Source organism: Scyliorhinus torazame, chromosome 10 (assembly GCF_047496885.1).
Source record: "Scyliorhinus torazame isolate Kashiwa2021f chromosome 10, sScyTor2.1, whole genome shotgun sequence".
NCBI classification, from domain to species: domain Eukaryota; kingdom Metazoa; phylum Chordata; class Chondrichthyes; order Carcharhiniformes; family Scyliorhinidae; genus Scyliorhinus; species Scyliorhinus torazame.
Genome location: NC_092716.1, coordinates 262,185,367 through 262,209,421, shown reverse-complemented (window position 1 = coordinate 262,209,421; position 24,055 = coordinate 262,185,367). Strand labels below are relative to the sequence as shown.

Here is a 24,055-nt window from a genome sequence, read left to right as displayed (position 1 = left end):
GTGGTTGGCGCCTTCATAGATGCTTTTTCTCCAGTTTGTGCATTCTAAGGCACGCTAATCCCTCCTGTCGGTGGGGATGTTGCATTTATTTAGAGAGGTTTTCAGAGTGTCCTTGTAGCGTTTCCCCTGCCCTCCTACTGATCGCTGTCATTGCGGAGCTCGGAGTAGAGCACTTGTTTTGGGAGTCGTGTGTCGGGCATGTGGATAATGCGACCCGCCCATCGCAGCTGGTCGAGCGTGACCAGTGTCTCGATACTGGGGATAGAGTCTGCACGGACCGTCTGAAAGAACACTCGCCCACCCCACATCCCCCCCAGGCCCCCCCACCCAATCCCTGTAACCCCACCCAACCTTTGGACAGTAAAGGGCAATCCACCTAACCTGCACATCTTTGTGACTGTGGGAGGAAACCGGAGCTCTCAGATTATGCAAAGTGTGTCTATTGGGCTCAAGTACCCTGTGAATTCTGGTCAGTGGAAGAGGGCGGGACACTCTTCAATAATTGGAAGTATTGTCGATATGGGGTCCGCACTCAGAAACTGCCTTCTTCAGAGCAAAACATTAAATTAATTTTGTGAGCTGCTTTTACCATTTCTCCCGAAACGTTCCCCGCCCTTCAAAGCTGCCATATCAGGAGACAAGGTTTTCTGATCAATACAACAGACCAGTGGAGAGTGAAGGGGCCATTCCATTCACGCTAATGTCTCCAAGGCTGGAATTCACCCAGGGTCACAGCAGCAACTTGGTGGCCATACCAGAGACGCCGATGGGCCAAATGGCCTCCTTCTGCACTATTCTATGTTCAAAGCCTCCCACCATCAAAAAGTCTAATGCCAATTGCTTATTTCTAAGAGTACTGTCAGAAAAACAAAGCTAGGGGGCAGCACGGTGGCACAGTGGTTAGCATTGCTGCCGACGGCACTGAGGACCCGGGTTCGAATCCCGGCTCTGGGTCCCTGTCCGTGTGGAGTTTGCACATTCTCCCCTTGTCGCGTGGGTTTCGCTCCCACAACCCAAAGATGTGCAGGGTAGGTGGATTGGCCACGCCAAATTGCCCCTTAATTGGAAAAAATAATTGGGTACTCTAAATTTATAAGAAAAAGGAAAACAAAGCTAGTTTTAAGGGATTTATATTGGTAAACACTAGAAATAAGGTAAAGTTTTAAATGGGTTTAACTTAATGTTATTGTACCTGGAAGGGTAAAACCTGGGCAAACGTGTTTGTATGTGTGGGGGTTGGTTAAGTTGCAACTGTTTTTTCTTATTGTGCTTAGAGTGTGTTATGAAATGAATAATAAATAAATCAGCAGTTATTGCATAGCAACTGTGGCCTTGTAAGGCAGAGAGATTTTAAGTTTTAGTTTGCTGGAAATTAGTTTTAAGTTTTATTAGTTTTAAAGTTTTAGTTTTGTAGATTTGATTGCAGGCGGAGATATGGAATGAGAGAGAAGGCAGCTCTCACACCTCTGCGAGATGCAGTTGGTTTTAGAAGGCTAAAGAGGGAACATCTTGGGTGCCACAGTGGCTAGCACTACTGCCTCACATCGCCAGGGACCCGGGTTCAATTCTAGCCTTGGGTGACTGTCTGTGTGGAGTTTACACATCCTCCCTGCGTCTCTGTTGGGTTTAATCTGGATGCTCCAGTTACATAGAACATAACAGCGCAGTACAGGCCCTTACGGCACGGTAGTACAGTAGTTAGCACTGTTGCTTCACAGCACCAGGTTCCCAGGTTCAATTCCCACTTGGGTCACTGTCTGTGCGGATTCTGCACGTTCTCCCCGTGTCTCTGGGTGCTCTGGTTTCATCCCACAAGTCCCGAAAGACATGCAGTTAGGTGAATTGGACATTCTGAATTCTCCCTCCGTGTACCCGAACAGGTGCCGGAATGTGGCGACTAGGGTATTTTCACAGTAACTTCATTGCAGTGTTAATGTAAGCCTACTTGTGACACTAATAAAGATTATTATTCCTCCCATAGTCACAAACGTGTGCAATTTAGGTGGATTGACCATGCTCTATTGCACCTCAAGTGTCCAAAGGTTAGGTGGAGGTTACAGGGATAGGGTGCGATTGGGCCTGGGAGGGGTGTTCTTTCGGAGGGTCAGTGCAGACTCGAACGACAGAATGGCCTCCTTCAGCACTGTAGGGATTCAATGATCTATCTTAACTTTGCTAAAAGAAAAGCCATACTATGGTAATGCTTAAGAAGATAATGCCGGAAATCTGAAGTCCAGCTGGTGAGGAACTAGCGAAATTAAGAGAAGTGTCCAAGAAGTGTGGAATTAAGTGAACAGAGACCAAGGTATTGTTCAGAAGAATTCAAGGAAGAGTAAACAAAGTGTTACAAGTTAAGGAGACAATTGAGCATCTAGATTTAATGTTGGACAACAATCTTCTAAAGGTAAAACAAACGTCTGATGCCATTTTCATACATTCTGGGAATTGAGAGTTAAGGCAATTGCGAGCAGTTTGCATAGCAGTCAAGTCAAAGAAATCCAAAATGGGTCGGTGTGAAATCCTGGACTGGATCCGCTGTTAAAAGTGGAGCAGAAGATTTGTTTAAAAGTGTCACCTGAAAAACCTGGCCAGGATTTCAGAATTCAAACCGCTGAGGGAAAACATATTTCTGACAGAAGATTTTAAAGTGTGTTTTTGGGAGTGGTATTTGGAATCTTTCACGTGACAATCAAACGTGGGAGGGGATTCTGAGGGGACACCCACAAGCATTCACATGGGGTGCAGAGTAGAGAGAGTTTGACCACAGTCATCTTGTGTGCTTATAAGAGACTTTGTGTTAATGAGACCATGGGGCTGGTTTAGCACATGACTGGCTTTTAAGGCAGACCAAGGCAGGCCAGCAGCACGGTTCAATTTCCATACCAGCCTCCCAGAATAGGCGCCGGAATGTGGCGACTAGGGGCTTTTCACAGCAACTTCATTTGAAGCCTACTTGTGACAATAAGCCATTTTCTTTTCATTTTTCATTTTCACTGTAGAGTAAGAGGTATTTTGTCATCTTTGTTAATCCTAAAACTTGTGCAAAATTGTTAAGCACGGGGAGTAGGGGGGGCGGGGGGGGGAAAAGAGTAAAGGAATATTGTATCATCATCCACTTTTCTCATTTAATAAAGTTTTTTTCTTGTTGTTTAATCTATCAGCAGTCCTGTGACTTTGTTCCTCCACTTTTATAAAAAAAAAAGCACACGCAGTTCATTGGAAGGTGCAATTGATGCACAGAAAGATCAAGTTAAACCACAAGTCTCACAACGATCACAACACAACATCTTACTCAGAAGCACAAAGGTTACTCCAGGAACAGTCTACAGGATTTCAACAGACCACCACCAATTTACTGAGTGATTGCCAGTAAAATAATTCCCATTCAGTGATTGCGTCAGCTTGAATCAAAAGCCTGAAATTGCCACAGCCCATGTCAGTCCCTCCAATGGCGAATAACACGTTTCAGGTTTACTCGAGGAGGACGAGTGTAGCCAGTTAAAATGGCTAACTCCCGATTTAGAATGGACAACCCCGATTTAAAATGGTGAACGGAAAAGGCTGATGGGAAAATCAGCCAACAGGACTAAAACAAGCAGCTGCAGGTAAAACTGTGTATTCACCTCTGGGGAGGCCAGACAGGATCGATACCTGCAGCCATCAGCATAACAAAACACCAGCCATCTGAATATTAATTAGCAATCCCCGGGAACAATGTGCAACAAATTAGACACACAAAGCCAACCCAGACTTTCCGGCGCCAACAGGAGCCTACACAAAGAGAGGTGAATGACCACCCCAAAACCACCCATCGATCAAGGAATCGCTCCAGCATTGGAGAATATCGAACCAAGTGATTGTGACGAAGTTCAATCACTTGGAACCAGGTACAGGGTCCGCTCCGAAAAGCGGGAAGCCCCTGGGGACTATAAGTGTAGAGTCCAAGTTCAAATCGACCCTTCTTCACCCTGCTGCAACCCCTGCTGCCTTCTGCAACAACCGCTCAAATCGCAAGTCTTACTTCAACGCTCGCTACGAGACAGGCGCTCCTAGCTATCGAACTGTACCAGCTTCGAATCCCGCAGGCTCAGAACCCAAACGAAAGGCCATTTGTTTCCCTGACCTGGTGGGCCATTTCCAAGTTAAGTATTGGCCTGTTAGTTGTAGGAAGAAGCTTAGAAGTAGAATTTATGCATAAGTATTGATTACTGTATATAATAAATGTGCATTGATTTAACTCTTACTAAGCGGTGTGTTGGATTATTGATCATTACTCGGACTTGAACCACGTGGCGGTATCAGAAAGATACCTGGCGACTCAAGAGCAAAGGTGATAGAATAAGAGCAATGAGACAAAGTCTAAAGTTAGCAGCAACACGAGGGTCAGTCACCCTCCCCGGCCCGTCGCCCTCCCCACCGGCCCGTCGCCCTCCCCACCGGCCCGCCGCCCTCCCCACCGGCCCGCCGCCCTCCCCACCGGCCCGCCGCCCTCCCCACCGGCCCGCCGCCCTCCCCACCGGCCCGCCGCCCTCCCCACCGGCCCGCCGCCCTCCCCACCGGCCCGCCGCCCTCCCCACCGGCCCGCCGCCCTCCCCACCGGCCCGCCACCGTCCCCGACCCACCACCGTCCCCGACCCACCGGCCCTCCACCCTCCCCGACCCAAGGCCCTCCCCACCAGCCCGCCGCCCTCCCCACCGGCCCGCCGCCCTCCCCACCGGCCCGCCGCCCTCCCCGACCCACCACCGTCCCCGACCCACCGGCCCTCCACCCTCCCCGACCCGAGGCCCTCCCCACCGGCCCGCCGCCCTCCCCACCGGCCCTCCCCACCGGCCCGCCGCCCTCCCCACCGGCCCTCCCCAGCCAGTCGCACAGCAGAACTTACTTAATGTGTGCCTGATGCCCAGATCCTTGAACGGATTTGGCGCCCCATCTCTGCTCCTTTTCAGATAAATCATTCTGGTTAAAGAACAGACGACAAACGTTAAAAACACCTTCACCCAGGCGTGTGCAGACCAGTAATAGAAAGAAAACAGTAACTCTGGGAAACTACTGTATCATTGCTGCCATTAAATGCTTTTTCCAACTACATCACCAGACAAACTACAAGTGATGTCACAGAAATATTTTAAAAACCTTCAGTCACTCCGACCTTTGTTTTACGATTCTGACCAGGGATCATAGTATCGGCCCCGTCTCAGTGCCTGAGATGGGCAGTCATGGGTGCAAGTGCCACTCCAGAGACCCGAGCAGAAAGCCCAGGCCAACATCCCAGTGCAGTTCCGAGGAAGCCCTGCCCTCTCGGTCTAGATCAGTGGATGTAATGTCACTATTTGAAAGAAGAGAAAAGGAGTTCTCTCCTGGTATCCTAGCCAAGGCCTATCATTCAGCCTGGGCCAAAACCGATGATCTGCTCAGCATAGAACATAGAACATTACAGCACAGTACAGGCCCTTCAGCCCTCGATGTTGCGCCGACCTGTGAAACCACTCTAAAGCCCATCTACACTATCCCCTTATCATCCATATGTCTATCCAATGGCCATTTGAATGTCCTTAGTGTTGGTGAGTCCATTACTGTTGCAGGCAGGGCATTCCACGCCCTTACTATTCTCTGAGTAAAGAACCTACCTCTGACATCTGTCCTATATCTATCTCCCCTCAATTTAAAGCTATGTCCCCTCGTGCTAGACATCACAATCCGAGGAAAAAGGCTCTCACAGTCCACCCTATCCAATCCTCTGATCATCTTGTATGCCTCAATTAAGTCACCTCTTAACCTTCTTCTCTCTAACGAAAACAGCCTCAAGTCCCTCAGCCTTTCCTCATAAGATCTTCCCTCCATACCAGGCAACATTCTGGTAAATCTCCTCTGCACCCTTTCCAATGCTTCCACATCCTTCCTATAATGCGGCCGCACCAGAGTTTTGTACAGCTGCAACATGACCTCATGGCTCCGAAACTCAATCCCTCTACCAACAAAAGCTAACACACCGTACGCCTACTTAACAACCCTCTCAACCTGGGTGGCAACTTTCAGGGATCTATGTACATGGACACCGAGATCTCTCTGCTCATCCACACTACCAAGAATCTTACCATTAGCCCAGTACTCTGTCTTCCTGTTATTCCTTCCAAAATGAATCACCTCACACTGTTCTGCATTAAACTCCATTTGCCACCTCTCAGCCCGGCGCTGCAGCTTATCTATGTCCTTCTGTAACTTGTAACATCCTTCGCACTGTCCACAACTCCGCCGACTTTAGTGTCATCTGCAAATTTACTCACCCATCCTTCTACACCCTCCTCCAGGTCATTTATAAAAATGACAAACAGCAGTGGCCCCAAAACAGATCCTTGTGGTACACCACTAGTAACTGGACTCCAGTCTGATCATTTCCCATCAACCACCAACCTTTGTCTTCTTCCAGCTAGCCAATTTCTGATCCAAACTGCTAAATCACTCTGAATCCCATGCCTCCGTATTTTCTGCAATAGCCTACCGTGGGGAACATTATCAAACACTTTACTGAAATCCATATACATCACATCAACTGCTTTACCCTCATCCACCTGTTTGGTCACCTTCTCAAAGAACTCAATAAGGTTTGTGAGGCACGACCTACCCTTCACAAAACCGTGTTGACTGTCTCTAATCAAATTATTCCTTTCCAGATGATTATACATCCTATCTCTGATAAACCTTTCCAAGACTTTGCCCACAACAGAAGTAAGGCTCACTGGTCTATAGTTACCGGGGTTGTCTCTACTCCCCTTCTTGAACAAGGGGACAACATTTGCTATCCTCCAGTCTTCTGGCACTATTCCTGTAGACAAAGATGACTTAAAGATCAAAGCCAAAGGATCAGCAATCTCCTCCCTAGCTTCCCAGAGAATCCTAGGATAAATCCCATCCGGCCCTGGGGACTTATCTACTCTCACACTTTCCAGAATTGCTAACACCTCCTCCTTATGAACCTCAAGCCCTTCTAGTCTAGTAGCCTGAATCTCAGTATTCTCCTCGACAACATTGTCTTTTTCCTGTGTGAATACTGACGAAAAATATTCATTTAGCACCTCTCCTATCACCTCGGACTCCGCGCACAACTTCCCATACTGTCCTTGACTGGCCCTACTCTTACCCTAGTCAATTTGGGACGTCCTGATGTTGTGGAAGGTGTTAGATAAATGTGAGCTCTTCCTTTTTAAGATGCAAACAAAAACCGAAAGCTTACCACAAAGTCAGGGTCTGTGTCCCAATCGTCGCCATCATCTGACGCCGTGACGGAAATCGTGCGACCAGCAGCAGCTTTCCACATCTGGAAAAGAAATCCAAATCTATGATTCCGCTGGCACCAGCTAACCAAACCCTAAAGAGCAACCAATAATGGCTCACTCATTCTAACAGCAAAAACTAACTTACGTCCTGCAAGATCACACCCTAATAACCCGCTGTCACACCTTGGTGATTTGGCCAGATTTCAAACTGTTCTGTATTGGGAGGTGAGACCCTGCAAACATTCTCGCACAACTACCCACTCAAAACGATTCCCTGCAAATTGTAACACACTCTCAGCGACTCTAACTTCACAAAGACAGTCAATGAAAAGCATGTGCACAGTAAGAAGTGTAGTTATTAAATACAGTAAGGATAACGTGCTGCTAAATCAGAGATTCTCAATCATCACGATGCTCAGGCACCCTCCTCTGAAAACCCCAGCATTTCTATTGACGAGTCGTTCGAATAACACTCGCTCAAAGTTACTAACACTGGCAATCTGAATTCGGCTGGAAACACAGAGCAGGACAGTCAGAATCTGTAATGAGACTTCCGGGTGCAGCGATGACCAGCTGAGTCGCACGTTTCGGCAGCTCTCGGTGAAACGGACTTTTGGGCTCTTGATAGGAGCCCCAACGGCAATTTTGACGGCTAAAAACACTGTGCGGTAAACCAGAATGGAATCCCCCCTGGATACGGATGAAAAAAGGAGAAAGTGGCCGGATTGCAGTGGATCCTTTAGAACAGCGGCAAGGAAGGCAAGCAAAAACCAAGATGGCGTCAGAAGGTGGCAGTTTAACATGGGGCCCAGAACAACAAGAGTTCTTGAAATGCTGTGTGGAAGAGCTCAAAAAGGAAATGAAGAAAGAGCTGTTGGCCCCGATACTACAGGCGATCGAAGGGCTAAATGAGGAACAAAAGACCCAGGAGCGGGAGCTTCGGGTCGTGAAGGCAAAGGCAGCCGAGAATGAAGACGACATACAGGGCCTGGTGGTGAAGACGGAGACGCACGAGGCACATCAGAAACGATGTGTGGAAAGGTTGGAGGCACTGGAGAACAACGCAAGGAGGAACAACCTGAGGATTCTTGGTCTTCCTGAAGGTGCGGAGGGAGCGGACGTCGGGGCATATGTGAGCACGATGCTGCACTCGTTAATGGGAGCAGAGTCCCCGGCGGGTCCGTTGGAGGTGGAGGGAGCATACCGAGTGATGGAGCGAGGACCGAGAGCAGGAGAAATTCCCAGAGCCATAGTGGTGAGATTCCTCCGTTTTAAGGATAGAGAAATGGTCCTTAGATGGGCAAAGAAAACTCGGAGCAGTAAATGGGAGAACGCGGTGATCCGCGTTTATCAAGACTGAAGTGCGGAGGTGGCGAGAAGGAGGGCGAGCTTTAATCGGGCCAAGGCGGTGCTTCATAAAAAGAAGATAAAATTTGGAATGCTGCAACCGGCAAGACTGTGGGTCACATATCGAGGGAGGCACCACTACTTTGAGACGGCGGATGAAGCGTGGACTTTTATTGTGGAAGAAAAACTGGAATGAGCGGGTTATTAAAAAGAACGTTTGAACAAAGTGGTGGGGCGAATGTGGGGGGCGAAGAGGGGGGTTAAAAAGGGGGGAAAGAGGAGTTTTATGTACTAATCCTGCAATGTGGTAACTTTTCTCTCTTCCACAGGTGGTGATGGGGGGAGGAGGGGAGGTGGAGGAGATGGGGCGTTGGCCATTGGGGGCGGAGCCAAGGGAGAAGCGCGGGCTTGGTTCCCACGCTATGATAATCATGGCGGGAATAGAGAAGCAGGAAGGAGGGGGCGTCGCACGGTGCGAGCCGAGGTCACGGGGGGAAGCCGAGGTCGGCCAGAGTTTGCTGACTTCTGGGAGCAACATGCGGGGAGTAATTACGCTAGCGGGGGATCTAGCGGGGGGGGGGGGGGGAGGGGGGAATTACTGGGTTGCTGCTGCTGGGGAGAGGGGGGAGCTGGTATGGGAGGGGATGGGCGGGGGGGCACCGCCTGGGGGAGATACAGCTGCGTGGGAACCGGGTGAGGAGCTGGAAAAAGGGGATGGCTAATCGACAAGGGGGGGGGTAGGAAGCCCCCCAACCCGGCTGATCATGTGGAACGTGAGAGGGCTGAACGGGCCGATAAAGAGGGCACGGGTACTCGCACACCTTAAGAAACTTAAGGCAGATGTGGTTATGTTACAGGAAACGCACCTGAAACTGATAGACCAGGTTAGGCTACGCAAAGGATAGGTGGGGCAGGTGTTCCATTCGGGGCTAGATGCGAAAAACAGGGGGGTGGCTATATTAGTGGGGAAGCGGGTAATGTTCGAGGCAAAGACTATAGTGGCGGATAACGGGGGCAGATACGTGATGGTGAGTGGCAAACTACAGGGGGAGACGGTGGTTTTGGTAAACGTATATGCCCCGAACTGGGATGATGCCAATTTTATGAGGCGGATGCTAGGACGCATTCCGGACCTAGAGATGGGAAAGCTGATAATGGGGGGAAGAGTTTAATACGGTGTTGGAACCAGGGCTGGATAGGTCGAAGTCCAGGACTGGAAGGAGGCCGGCAGCAGCCAAGGTACTTAAAGATTTTATGGAGCAGATGGGAGGTGTAGACCCGTGGAGATTTAGCAGACCTAGGAGTAAGGAGTTCTCGTTTTTCTCCTATGTCCATAAAGTCTACTCGCGAATAGACTTTTTTGTGCTGGGAAGGGCGTTGATCCCGAAGGTGAGGGGAACGGAGTATACGGCTATAGCCATTTCGGATCACGCTCCACACTGGGTAGACTTGGAGATAGGGGAGGAAACAGGAGGGCGCCCACCCTGGAGAATGGACATGGGACTAATGGCAGATGAGGGGGGGTGTCTAAGGGTGAGGGGGTGCATTGAAAAGTACTTGGAACTCAATGATAATGGGGAGGTCCAGGTGGGAGTGGTCTGGGAGGCGTTGAAGGCGGTGGTTAGAGGGGAGCTGATATCAATAAGGGCACATAAAGGGAAGCAGGAGAGTAAGGAACGGGAGCGGTTGCTGCAAGAACTTTTGAGGGTGGACAGACAATATGCGGAAGCACCGGAGGAGGGACTGTACAGGGAAAGGCAAAGGCTACATGTAGAATTTGACTTGCTGACTACGGGCACTGCAGAGGCACAATGGAGGAAGGCACAGGGTGTACAGTACGAATATGGGGAGAAGGCGAGCAGGTTGCTGGCACACCAATTGAGGAAAAGGGGAGCAGCGAGGGAAATAGGGGGAGTGAGGGATGAGGAAGGAGAGATGGAGCGGGGAGCGGAGAGAGTGAATGGAGTGTTCAAGACATTTTATAAAAAATTATATGAAGCTCAACCCCCGGATGGGAGGGAGAGAATGATGGGCTTCTTGGATCGGCTGGAATTTCCCAAGGTGGAAGAGCAGGAAAGTGTGGGACTGGGAGCACAGATCGAGGTAGAAGTAGTGGTGAAAGGAATTAGGAGCATGCAGGCGGGAAAGGCCCCGGGACCGGATGGTTTCCCAGTCGAATTCTATAGAAAATATGTGGACTTGCTCGCCCCGGTATTGACGAGGACCTTTAATGAGGCAAAGGAAAGGGGATAACTGCCCCCGACTATGTCTGAAGCAACGATATCGCTTCTCTTAAAGAAGGAAAAGGACCCGCTACAATGCGGGTCCTATAGACCTATTTCCCTCCTAAATGTAGATGCCAAGATCCTGGCCAAGGTAATGGCAATGAGAATAGAGGAATGTGTCCCGGGGGTGGTCCACGAGGACCAAACTGGGTTTGTGAAGGGGAGACAGCTGAACACGAATATACGGAGGCTGTTAGGGGTAATGATGATGGCCCCACCAGAGGGGGAAACGGAGATAGTAGTGGCGATGGATGCCGAGAAAGCATTTGATAGAGTGGAGTGGGATTATTTGTGGGAGGTGTTGAGGAGATTTGGTATTGGAGAGGGGTATGTTAGATGGGTGCAGCTGTTGTATAGGGCCCCGATGGTGAGCGTGGTCACGAATGGACGGGGATCTGCATATTTTTGGCTCCATAGAGGGACAAGGCAGGGATGCCCTCTGTCCCCATTATTGTTTGCATTGCCGATTGAGCCCCTGGCGATAGCGTTGAGGGGTTCCAAGAAGTGGAGGGGAGTACTTAGAGGAGGAGAAGAGCACCGGGTACCTTTGTATGCGGACGATTTGCTACTATACGTGGCAGACCCGGCGGAGGGGATGCCAGAAATAATGCGGATACTTGGGGAGTTTGGGGATTTTTCAGGGTATAAATTGAACATGGGGAAAAGTGAGTTGTTTGTGGTGCACCCAGGGGAGCAGAGTAGAGAAATAGAGGACCTACCATTGAGGAAGGTAACAAGGGACTTTCGTTACCTGGGGATCCAGATAGCCAAGAATTGGGGCACATTGCATAGGTTAAATTTAACGCGGTTGGTGGAACAAATGGAGGAGGATTTCAAGAGATGGGATATGGTATCCCTGTCACTGGCAGGGAGGGTGCAGGCGGTTAAGATGGTGGTCCTCCCGAGATTCCTCTTTGCGTTTCAGTGCCTCCCGGTGGTGATCACGAAGGTTTTTTTAAAAAGGATTGAAAAGAGCATCATGGGTTTTGTGTGGGCCGGGAAGACCCCGAGAGTGAGGAAGGGATTCTTACAGCGTAGCAGGGATAGGGGGGGGCTGGCACTACCGAGCCTAAGTGAGTATTATTGGGCCGCTAATATTTCAATGGTGAGTAAGTGGATGGGAGAGGAGGAGGGAGCGGCGTGGAAGAGATTAGAGAGGGCGTCCTGGAGGGGGACTAGCCTACAGGCTATGGTGACAGCCCCATTGCCGTTCTCACCGAGGAACTACACCACAAGCCCGGTGGTGGTGGCTACACTGAAGATTTGGGGACAGTGGAGACGGCATAGGGGAAAGACTGGAGCCTTGAGGGGGTCCCCGATAAGAAACAACCATAGGTTTGCCCCGGGGGGAATGGATGGGGGATATGGAATGTGGCAAAGAGCAGGAATAACGCAACTGAAAGATCTGTTTGTGGATGGGAAGTTCGCGAGTCTGGGAGCGCTGACCGAGAAATATGGGTTGCCCCAAGGGAATGCATTCAGGTATATGCAACTGAGGGCTTTTGCGAGGCAACAGGTGAGGGAATTCCCGCAGCTCCCGACACAAGAGGTGCAGGACAGAGTGATCTCAAAGACATGGGTGGGGGATGGTAAGGTGTCAGATATATATAGGGAAATGAGGGACGAAGGGGAGACTATGGTAGATGAACTAAAAGGGAAATGGGAAGAAGAGCTGGGGGAGGAGATTGAGGAGGGGCTGTGGGCAGATGCCCTAAGCAGGGTAAACTCGTCGTCCTCGTGTGCCAGGCTAAGCCTGATTCAGTTTAAGGTATTACACAGGGCGCATATGACTGGAGCACGGCTCAGTAAATTTTTTTGGGGTGGAGGATAGGGAGGAGAAACCAGAAGGACTCTCAGGGTTGTTAATATATACTGTATAATATGTATAGGTCGTTGCGACAGATAATTGTATATTGGACTGTTAAATTATATTTTTGGAGAGTGTTACTTGTGATAAGGCAGTTGCCAATTAGGGTTAGTTTTCATTTTTGTTATTTATTATTTATTCATTTTTTGTTTATAAAATAGGTCATTGTTATTTGTGTTGTTATAATATTGTGTAAAGGATGCACAATGTACTGTGTTGGTTAACCAAAATTTTTCAATAAAATATTTATTTAAAAAAAAAGAATCTGTAATGAGGCAGTACATTTCATCTTGTCCAATGAGGCATGGGAAATGTCTCGTTCCATCTCTTTATTCACTGGCCTGCTGGGAACACCCAGTTTGTTCTGTTCTCTCCCAGTTCCAGGTCAGGATCAATGTCTTCAGAAAGTCATGAATTGGAAATTCAGAGAGTTGGGGAGAGAATGGTGATCTGAGCACAAACCAGTCAGAGTTTCAGACAGAGGTCACTAATACTCTATCCTCTGAATACACAAGAGCATTAAGAACTAGGAACAGCAGCAGCCATCTGGTCTTCAAACCTACTCCACCATTCAACAAGGATACAGCTGTTCTTCTATCTCACCTCCCCTTTCCCATATCTCAATGACTGAGGATCGATATCGCTCCGGGGTAGAAAATTCCAAAGATTCACAACCCTTTTGAGTGAATAAATTTCACTTCAGTCCGAGATGGTTGACCAATTAATCAGAGACTGTGACTCGTATTCGAGATTCCGCAGCCAGGGAGAGACCATCTCAACAGCCACCCCATCAAGCTCCTGAAGAATTCTGTTAACTTCAATGATTCTATTAAGCTCGAGGCAACACAGGCCAAGTTCATTCATCCTCTCCTCCTACAACAATCCTCCCATTCGTAGAAACCTGTCTCGTGGACCTTCATTGCAATCTCTCCAGAGCATGTCCTTCTTTTGTAAGGTGACCAAAACTGCACTCAGCGATTCCCTACTTTAATCACTTTATAACAAAAGCTAACATTATTTGCCTTCCTCATTACATGCTGTACATGCAACTGAACGTTCTATGCTCCATGTACAGGGTCACCCAGTTTTAGACAATGTAAATTCTGTTTTATGATATAATGGGCAACTCCACCACACTGTATTCCATCGGCCACATTGTTGCCAACTCACCCAACCAGTCTATATATGCCCTCCCCCACCACACACTTCTTCGTAGCAGTTACATTCCCACCTAACTCTGTAACACCAGCGAAGTTGGATACGTTACACCAGTCTCTTCACTCAGTCCGTCAACTAGAGATTGTAAATAACCGAGACCCAAGAACCGAACATTGCGAGTTACAGACTGCTAACAAAAGATTTCCCAACTATTCCCACTGTTTTCGGTCCCTTCACCAATCCACAACCCACGCTCGTTCATTAACCCCAATCTGATCATATTCAAACACAGCAAGACCCGGACAATATCCAGGCTCGGGGCTGGCAAGGGGCAAGTTACATTCGCGCCACACAAGTGCCAGGCAATGACCATCTCCTACAAGAGAGGATCTAACCACCCCCCATTGACATCCAATGGCATTGAATCCCCCGGAATCAACATCCTGGGGGTTACCATTGATCAGAAACTAAACTGGACTAGCCACATTAATACTGTGGCTACCAGGGCAGGTCAAAGACTAGGAATCCTATGACAAGTAACTCAAGCCCTGACCCTCCCAAGCCTGTTCACCATCTACAAGGCACAAGTCAGGAGTGTGATGGAATACTCTCCACTTGCCTGGGTGAGTGCAGCTCCAACACTCAAGAAGCTCAACATCATCCAGGACAAAGCAGCCCGCTTGGTCGCTGGGTCAAAATCCTGGAACTCCCGCTCTAACAGCATGGTGGGTGTACCTACATCTCAGGGGTGCAGCGGTTCAAGATGGCAGCTAACAGTCATCTTCTGAAGGGCAAATGGGGATGGGCAATAAATGCTGACCTAACCTGGGACACCCACATCCCCTAAATAGATATTTATAATAATAATAATTTTTTTAAATCTCCTCAAAAAATTCTTAACAGATCAGAAGAGCAAAATACTGCAGATGCTGGAAATCCAAAATAAAAACAGAAAATGCTGGAAAACTCTGCAGCCTGGCAAATTCTCCGCAGCCCCGTGCCGAAATCGCGTTTGGCGCGGAGGCGAAGAATCAACTTTCATGCCAAAATCGGGCTCGGCTCCGGTCTGCCGATTCTCCGGGACCGGCGAACCGGCCTTCTTGCGAATTACTTTGTGGGTTGAGGGGCCATTGCCAGAGGGTTGAGGGTGTTGAGGGGCCATTGCCAGAGGTCCGCCTCGCGATCCTCCGCTCCAATCTAATCATTTATTGCCGTTCGGGAACTGCAAGCCGCGGTCACCCTGGTGGGGGGGGGTGGCGTGTGGGGATTGGACGCCGGAGGGGGCCTTATGGGCGGCCGGGGGACATATCGGGCCAGTCCGATGCAAGGGCGCGTGGCCGTACGGGGGGGGGGGGCTACATTTCGGAGTTGCCTCTGCAGTCAGAGTCTGCCATGGCGCTCGGCACAGCCGCTGGTGGCTGCTGCCGTGTGTATGCGCGGACTCCAGGCAGGACGTGCGGGGTCCTGTATCCACAGATAAAGCTGCGTGAATTACTCCGGGTCGCTGCCAGCCCCCTGCAGGGCATTGACCTTTTTGTCTGGATACTCGGGAGTGCAATGCCAGCGTTTATAGGCCGGCGAGGGGACATAGCCCCATTTTGGGAGAATCCAGCCCCAGGTTTGTTGCTGCCAGGTCAAGTGCTTCCGGAATTATCTGTTTTATTCCCTTTCATAAATCTGTATCGACTCTGCGTTATCTTATTATGGCTTCCACAGGCTCGGTCTCCACATCCCAAACAATAAATTCTACCATTTTGCCGATTACGAGATGGTCCGATTTACTTTTCTTTTTAAATAGAAGGATTATGTTTTCTATCTTCCAATCATTGGGAACTGTTCTAGAATGTGAGGAATTCTGGAAGATCCAAAATCAATGCAGCCATGATCTCGAAAGATGCTGGGCACCTGGACAAGGGAACCTGGCACCAGTAGTCCATTCATTTCTCAATCAAAGATGTTGAAATGGTTTCCAGATCTCGCCTGGTTACCGAGTCATTGGAGAGATTCAATTGCTGGCCCGTGCTGACTGAGCTGGATCCTATCCTTGGTGGTCAGTGCATTGCAAAGATATTAAAGATCAGAGATAGAAGGGGGAAAAAGGAGGTGGAGTGGGGAGGAACACCATCCATTTTTCCTCAATTGTAACCCACAACAGTACCTCTGTTGCTGTACAATCAGGTTCACGAAACCCAAAATATCCACAGTGACACATTAGGCCCATTTTATCTCTAAGCCGATTATTTTGATGAGATTAAAAATCTCACCTGTTGGGTCTGGGTTGCACAAAGACAGGTTGAGGGTGACCCATTGCTGAGATCAGTAGGACTTTGGTATCTTGGTGTATCAAGGGTGATGGGACATGATTTGCAAAGTAGAGTTGATGGCGGGAGACCAGCCCTGATCTTACTGAGGTAGAGGAGGCCCTGATGGGCCATTTGTCCCCCTTGTGCTCTTGTTTTACACACTGGACCGTACTCACAGACGTGTATCCCCGAATCAGTGAGCACATCAATCATGAGGGGGGACAATGCAGACAGAGAGAAATCAACGGGGGTTTCAAATAAAAGGGTCCACAAAAATACGAAACATCATTTATATTGTTTCATTCATGACTTCATAAGTTGTTGGACTCTTTGGAGTATTCTGAAGTACATGTGACGTTCACAGTATTGTGTAGGAAATGAGGCAGCGAGTTTGTGCACAGAAAGATCCCAAAAGAGTAAGAGAATCTACATTCGGTGTGGTTGAAGGATATGGGTTGGCCAGACTCCGGAGAAACTCCATTGCTCTTCCTTAAAGTGTCACAGACTTTCTTAAACCCCCCAAGAGGCAGATGGAGACGGAGTTCAACTTTTCATCAAAAGCTGACAGCCCCGACAGTGCAGTGTTCTGTCAGTGCAGCAACTGGCAGTGTCGGTCCAACAGTGCGGTGCTCTTTCAGTGCTGCACTGGCAGTGTCGGTCCAACAGTGCTGTGCCAGCAGGGGGTACCGGTGCCAGCAGGGGGTCAGTGCCAGTTGAGGCTCAGTGCCAGCAGGGGGGTCAGGTGCCTACTGCCCATTCCAAATTGAGAACTTAGCAACAAAACATTTCTCCCAGATTCCTGATTAAAAACATCTTGCCTCACTTCCTGACTTAGTGGAATGTTAACTTCTGAGGGACAGCAAGTCTAACAATAACCACCAACCTCAAGATCAGGGCAGCTTTTCAATGTGAAATTCCCTTCCATAATGGAGAAGAAATGATGGCAAACACGAACTGGCAGATTCTTCAGTAAGATGAGAACTGTGACTCAGGGCAGCTCTCCTGTCCTGGGAGTCAGAGTTCAAGATTAGAGGCTGCAGTGCAACAGCTCTGCCAGCAGGTGGGGGAGTTCAGTGCAGAGAAGGTGCTGCACAACAACAAAGAACAAAGAAAAGTACAGCACAGGAACAGGCCCTTCGGCCCTCCAAGCCCGTGCCGACCATGCTGCCCGACTAAACTACAATCTTCTACACTTCCTGGGTCCGTATCCTTCTATTCTCATCCTATTCATGTATTTGTCAAGATGCCCTTAAATGTCCCTATCGTCCCTGCTTCCACCACCTCCTCCGGTAGCGAGTTCCAGGCACCCACTACCCTCTGCGTAAAAACTTGCCTCGTACATCTCCTCTAACCTTGCCTCTCGCACCTTAAACCTATGGCCCCCTAGTAATTGACCCCTCTACCCTGGGGAAAAGCCTCTGACTATCCACTCTGTCTATGCCCCTCATAATTTTGCAGACCTCTATCAGGTCGCCCCTCAACCTCCGTCGGTCCAGTGAGAATAGAGCTGTGACTTTTTCTGGGCAGAAAATTAAACAGAAACACCCCACCTGCCCTCTCAGGTGAAGGTAAAGAATCTCCCACGGCAATAATTCAGAGAGTCCTGACCAATATCATTAAAAAGCAAAGGCTTTGCTTGTTTGAGTCACTGTTCACGGGATTTTGCTCTGTGCAGAATGACAGGCGACACGTTAAAAGAACGCGATTGCACCGTATAAATGGAATGGGACTTCTCAATGCCTGAGTTGTCGTCTCCTTTGAGACTAAACTGCAAATACAGTCGCTAATTTTAAATCAAGCCAAGTTTTATTAACCCCCTGCATCCAGACTGTGAATAAATTGAGAATCACTTTAAACATCAAAGTAACTCTGCTTACGAGACAGTATTCTGAAGGACAACTTCAGCAGAATGCAAGATTAAATAAACCCGGCTGGTCATTGTTCACAAAATACCACACTGCCCAGGGAGCGAACGCTGCTGACTCAGATTAAATTAATCAGAAAACCAGCCTTTAATTGTAGCAAAAACTGTGCTCAGTGCCATTGCCTGCCCCTGCCCCTCCCCCCCCCCCCCCCCCCCCCAAAGATTAAAATGTTGCTCCCACATTCAATCAGATTTCAGCAGCAACAATAAACACCCCGCTGGCAGTGACCTTGGCAATACCAACTCTCAACCTTAAACCACAATACAACAAAACCCAGCCCAGCAAACACATCGTAGGCCAGTGACAGTCAGTGCAGCCAGAGAGAGCCCAGAGCAGCCCAGCGGAGAGCCCAGAGCAGCCAGCGGACCCGGAGCCGGGCAGGGAGGCCCAGGGCAGCCAGCGGAGAGCCCAGGGCAGCCAGCGGAGAGCCCAGGGCAGCCAGCGGAGAGCCCAGGGCAGCCAGCGGAGAGCCCAGGGCAGCCAGCGGAGAGCCCAGGGCAAGCCAGCGGAGAGCCCAGGGCAGCCAGCGGAGAGCCCAGGGCAGCCAGCGGAGAGCCCAGGGCAGCCAGCGGAGAGCCCAGGGCAGCCAGCGGAGAGCCCAGGGCAGCAGCGGAGAGCCCAGGGCAGCCAGCGGAGAGCCCAGGGCAGCCAGCGGAGAGCCCAGGGCAGCCAGCGGAGAGCCCAGGCAGCCAGCGGAGAGCCCAGGGCAGCCAGCGGAGAGCCCAGGGCAGCCAGCGGAGAGCCCAGGGCAGCCAGCGGAGAGCCCAGGGCAGCCAGCGGAGAGCCCAGGGCAGCCAGCGGAGAGCCCAGGGCAGCCAGCGGAGAGCCCAGGGCAGCCAGCGGAGAGCCCAGGGCAGCCAGCGGAGAGCCCAGGGCAGCCAGCGGAGAGCCCAGGGCAGCCAGCGGAGAGCCCAGGGCAGCCAGCGGAGAGCCCAGGGCAGCCAGCGGAGAGCCCAGGGCAGCCAGCGGAGAGCCCAGGGCAGCCAGCGAGAGCCCAGGGCAGCCAGCGGAGAGCCCAGGGCAGCCAGCGGAGAGCCCAGGGCAGCCAGCGGAGAGCCCAGGGCAGCCAGCGGAGAGCCCAGGCAGCCAGCGGAGAGCCAGGGCAGCCAGCGGAGAGCCCAGGGCAGCCAGCGGAGAGCCCAGGGCAGCCAGCGGAGAGCCCAGGGCAGCCAGCGGAGAGCCCAGGGCAGCCAGCGGAGAGCCCAGGCAGCCAGCGGAGAGCCCAGGGCAGCAGCGGAGAGCCCAGGGCAGCCAGCGGAGAGCCAGGGCAGCCAGCGGAGAGCCCAGGGCAGCCAGCGGAGAGCCCAGAGCAGCCAGAGGAGAGCCCAGAGCAGCCAGCGGGAGAGCCCAGAGCAGCCAGCGGAGAGCCCAGAGCAGCCAGGCGGAGAGCCCAGAGCAGCCAGCGGAGAGCCCAGAGCAGCCAGCGGAGAGCCCAGAGCAGCCAGCGGAGAGCCAGAGCAGCCAGCGGAGAGCCAGGGCAGCCAGCGGAGAGCCCAGGGCAGCCAGCGGAGAGCCCAGGGCAGCCAGCGGAGAGCCCAGGGCAGCCAGCGGAGAGCCCAGGGCAGCCAGCGGAGAGCCCAGGGCAGCCAGCGGAGAGCCCAGGGCAGCCAGCGGAGAGCCCAGGGCAGCCAGCGGAGAGCCCAGAGCAGCCAGCGGAGAGCCAGAGCAGCAGCGGAGAGCCCAGAGCAGCCAGCGGAGAGCCCAGAGCAGCCAGCGGAGAGCCCAGAGCAGCCAGCGGAGAGCCCCAGAGCAGCCAGCGGAGAGCCCAGAGCAGCCAGCGGAGAGCCCAGAGCAGCCAGCGGAGAGCCCAGAGCAGCCAGCGGAGAGCCCAGAGCAGCCAGCGGAGAGCCCAGAGCAGCCAGCGGAGAGCCCAGAGCAGCCAGCGGAGAGCCCAGAGCAGCCAGCGGAGAGCCCAGAGCAGCCAGCGAGAGCCCAGAAGCAGCCAGCGGAGAGCCCAGAGCAGCCAGCGGAGAGCCCAGAGCAGCCAGCGGAGAGCCCAGAGCAGCCAGCGGAGAGCCCAGAGCAGCCAGCGGAGAGCCCAGAGCAGCCAGCGGAGAGCCCAGAGCAGCCAGCGGAGAGCCCAGAGCAGCCAGCGGAGAGCCCCAGAGCAGCCAGCGGAGAGCCCAGAGCAGCCAGCGAGAGCCCAGAGCAGCCAGCGGAGAGCCAGAGCAGCCAGCGGAGAGCCCAGAGCAGCCAGCGGAGAGCCCAGAGCAGCCAGCGGAGAGCCCAGAGCAGCCAGCGGAGAGCCCAGAGCAGCCAGCGGAGAGCCCAGAGCAGCCAGCGGAGAGCCCAGAGCAGCCAGCGGAGAGCCCAGAGCAGGCAGCCAGAGGCAAGGGCAGGCCAGCCAGAGTCCAGAGCAGCCAGCCAGAGTCCAGAGCAGCAGCCAGAGCCCAGAGCAGCCTCACTGGGGGGTTCACTTTCCCTTCTGTGTAACTGTCACTTTTTTAAAAGGAGAATCGGTCCAAATGGAGAAAATCTCCTTTCCTTCTTCAAAAGTAAGTTTATGGGATGAGGTGAGCCTCAGGAAGTGTCTGAGCGGGCAGGGCTGGGCTGGGCCGACCCGGGCTGGGCTGGGCTGGGCCGACCCGGGCTGGGCTGGGCTGGGCCGACCCGGGCTGGGCTGGGCTGGGCCGACCCGTACTGGGCTGGGCTGGGCTGGGCCGACCCGTACTGGGCTGGGCTGGGCTGGGCTGGGCCGACCCCGTACTGGGCTGGCTGGGCCGACCCGTACTGGGCTGGGCTGGGGCTGGGCTGACCCGTACTGGGCTGGGCTGGGCTCGGGCTGACCCGTACTGGGCTGACCCGTACTGGGCTGGGGCTGGGCCGACCGGGCTGGGCTGGGCTGGGTCGACCCGGGCTGGGCCTCTTGGTGACAGCCCCCCCTCGTGTAGAAACAGCCGAGCAGAGCGGTATTCGGCACGATGCAGACACAGCAGCGGCCCCACTCCGTACCCACTGCGCCCTGCTTTGGTCACCCCACCCCCCCCTTCACACAAGCACACTCCCTCAGCCGCCCTCCCTACCCCTCACACTCCTCTCCTCACCCACCACTCTGGGGAACAGGGAGACACGGTCAGTGAAACCAGACAAGAATTCTGCCTGCTCCCCCTGCTCACACTCCTGTCTATCCCGCCCTGCCCGTCCACCCCTGCCCACACTACTGCCTGTCCCCCCCTGCCAACACTCCTGCCCGCCCCCCCTGCTCACACTCCTGTCTATCCCGCCCTGCCCACACTACTGCCTGTCCCCCCCTGCCCACACTCCTGCCCGCCCCCCCTGCCCACACTCCTGCCTGTCCCCCCCCTGCCCACACTCCTGCCTGTCCCCGCCCCTGCCCACACTCCTGCCTGTCACCCCGCCCACCTCCTGCCTATCTCGCTGCCTACACTCCTGCCTGTCCCCCCCTGCCACACTCCTGCCTATCACCCTCTGCCCGTCCCCCCCTGCCCACACTCCTGCCTGTCCCCCCCTGCCCACACTCCTGCCTGTCCCCCCCTGCCCACACTCCTGCCTGTCCCCCCCTGCCCACAACTCCTGCCTGTCCCCCCTGCCCACACTCCTGCCCTATCCCGCTGCCCACACTCCCTGCTATCCCCCTTGCCCACACTCCTGCCTATCCCCCCTGCCCACACTCTGGGCCTATTCCGTGCCCACACTGCGTATCCCGCTGCCCACAGTCCTGCCTATCCCCCCCTGCCCACACACCTGCCTATCCCCCCTGCCCACACCCCTGCCTATCCCCCCTGCCCACACCCCTGCCTATCCCCCCTTCCTGCCTATCCCCCCTGCCCACACTCCTGCCTATCCCCCCTGCCCACACTCCTGCGTATCCCGCTGCCCACAGTCCTGCCTATCCCCCCCTGCCCACACACCTGCCTATCCCCCTTGCCCACACCCTGCCTATCCCCCCTGCCTATGCCCCCTTCCTGCCTATCCCCCCTGCCCACACCCCTGCCTATCCCCCCTGCCCACACCCCTGCCTATGCCCCCTTCCTGCCTATCCCCCCTGCCCACACTCCTGCCTATCCCCCTGCCCACACTCCTGCCTATCCCCCTGCCCACACTCCTGCCTATCCCCCCTGCCCACACTCCTGCCTATCCCCCTGCCCACACTCCTGCCTATCCCCCCTGCCCACACTCCTGCCTATCCCCCCTACCCACACTCCTGCCTATCCCCCTGCCCACACTCCTGCCTATCCCCCTGCCCACACTCCTGCCTATCCCCCTGCCCACACTCCTGCCTATCCCCCTGCCCACACTCCTGCCTATCCCCCCTGCCCACAACTCCTGCCTATCCCCCCTGCCCACACTCCTGCCTATCCCCCTGCCCACACTCTGCCTATCCCCCCTGCCCACACTCCTGCCTATCCCCCCTGCCCACACTCCTGCCTATCCCCCCTGCCCACACTCCTGCCTATCCCCCTGCCCACACTCCTGCCTATCCCCCCTGCCACCTCCGCCTATCCCCCTCACCCCGCTATCACTCCTGCCTATCCCCCCTGCCCACATTCCTGCCTATCCCCACTGCCCACACTCCTGCCTATCCCCCTGCCCACACTCCTGCCTATCCCCCCTGCCCTCACTCCTGCCCATCCCCCCTACCCACACTCCTGCCTATCCCCCCCTGCCCTCACTCTGCCCATCCCCCCTACCCACACTCCTGCCCATCCCCCCTGCCCTCACTCCTGCCCATCCCCCCTACCACACTCCTGCCTATCCCCCCTGCCCTCACTCCTGCCCATCCCCCCTACCCACACTCCTGCCCATCCCCCTACCCACACTCCTGCCTATCCCCCTACCCACACTCCTGCCTATCCCCCTACCACACTCCTGCCTATCCCCCTACCCCACACTCCTGCCTATCCCCCTACCCACACTCCTGCCCATCCCCCCTACCCACACTCCTGCCTATCCCCCTGCCCACACCCTGCCCATCCCCCTGCCCACACTCCTGCCTATCCCCCCTGCCCACACTCCTGCCTATCCCCCCTGCCCACACCTCTGCCTATCCCCCTGCCCACACTCCTGCCTATCCCCCCTGCCCACACTCCTGCCTATCCCCCCTACCCACACTCCTGCCTATCCCCCCTACCCACACTCCTGCCTATCCCCCTGCCCACACCCCTGCCCATCCCCCTACCCACACTCCTGCCCATCCCCCCTACCCACACTCCTGCCTATCCCCCTGCCCACACTGAGCTGAGACAAAGCGGTTTCAGAGGCAGGTTTGGGAGGGGGGGGGGGGCGGCACACCCGCAGAAACAGCAAATGGAAACAATAACAGAGACAGCATTCAGATCGCAAACCCCCATTAAAATGTAACCCCCCCGCCCCACCCTCAGCTCCTGACTCCAGGAATGCAGCAATCCCACAGGAGCAGCGTGCCTCCCGGGGATAGGGAGGGAGGGAGGCTGCCTCCTGTTTGAAGCAGGGAGTTTGCTCAATGTCTCACCTTGCAGCGGCCAGCTGGAGATCGTGCCTGCGCTCTGTCTCCGCTCTGCCTGCGCTCTGTCTCCGCTCTCCTGCTTTTTTCGGGATGCTCCAGCCGCAGTTTCCGTCCCTGCTTTTGCTACACTTCCTGCACCGATCACGTGCTCAGATCAGCTGTTCCATCCCAACCCCCAGCTCCGGGATCTCCGGGATCTGCATCAAATACCCCCCCGGGCTGGGGTCAGTGCTCCCCCCCCGGGCTGGGGTCAGTGCCCACCCCCCCCCCGGGCTGGGGTCAGTGCCCACCCCCCCCCCCCCGGGCTGGGGTCAGTGCCCACCCCCCCGGGCTGGGGTCAGTGCCCCCCCCCCGGCTGGGGTCAGTGCCCCCCCCCCCCCCCCGGGCTGGGGTCAGTGCCCCCCCCCCCGGGCTGGGGTCAGTGCCCCCCCCCCCCGGGCTGGGGTCAG

The 24,055-nt window shown here is 53.9% G+C and overlaps 1 protein-coding gene across 3 annotated transcripts in view; it reads right to left on the bottom strand.

The window, feature by feature from the left end:
- The window catches only part of cttn (cortactin), an 89,709-nt gene extending 65,922 nt beyond the window's left edge, over positions 1 to 23,787 (bottom strand). For all 3 annotated transcript variants that reach the window (XM_072466752.1, XM_072466753.1, XM_072466754.1), the window contains exons 1-3: positions 23,613 to 23,787; positions 7,233 to 7,316; positions 4,884 to 4,957 (exon numbers count right to left, since the gene is read on the bottom strand). In XM_072466752.1, coding sequence (XP_072322853.1) covers positions 4,884 to 4,957; positions 7,233 to 7,316 — 158 coding nt within the window. In that variant the 5' untranslated portion in view covers positions 23,613 to 23,787. The remainder of the gene's footprint in view (positions 1 to 4,883; positions 4,958 to 7,232; positions 7,317 to 23,612) is intronic.
- Positions 23,788 to 24,055: the final 268 nt, after the last annotated feature.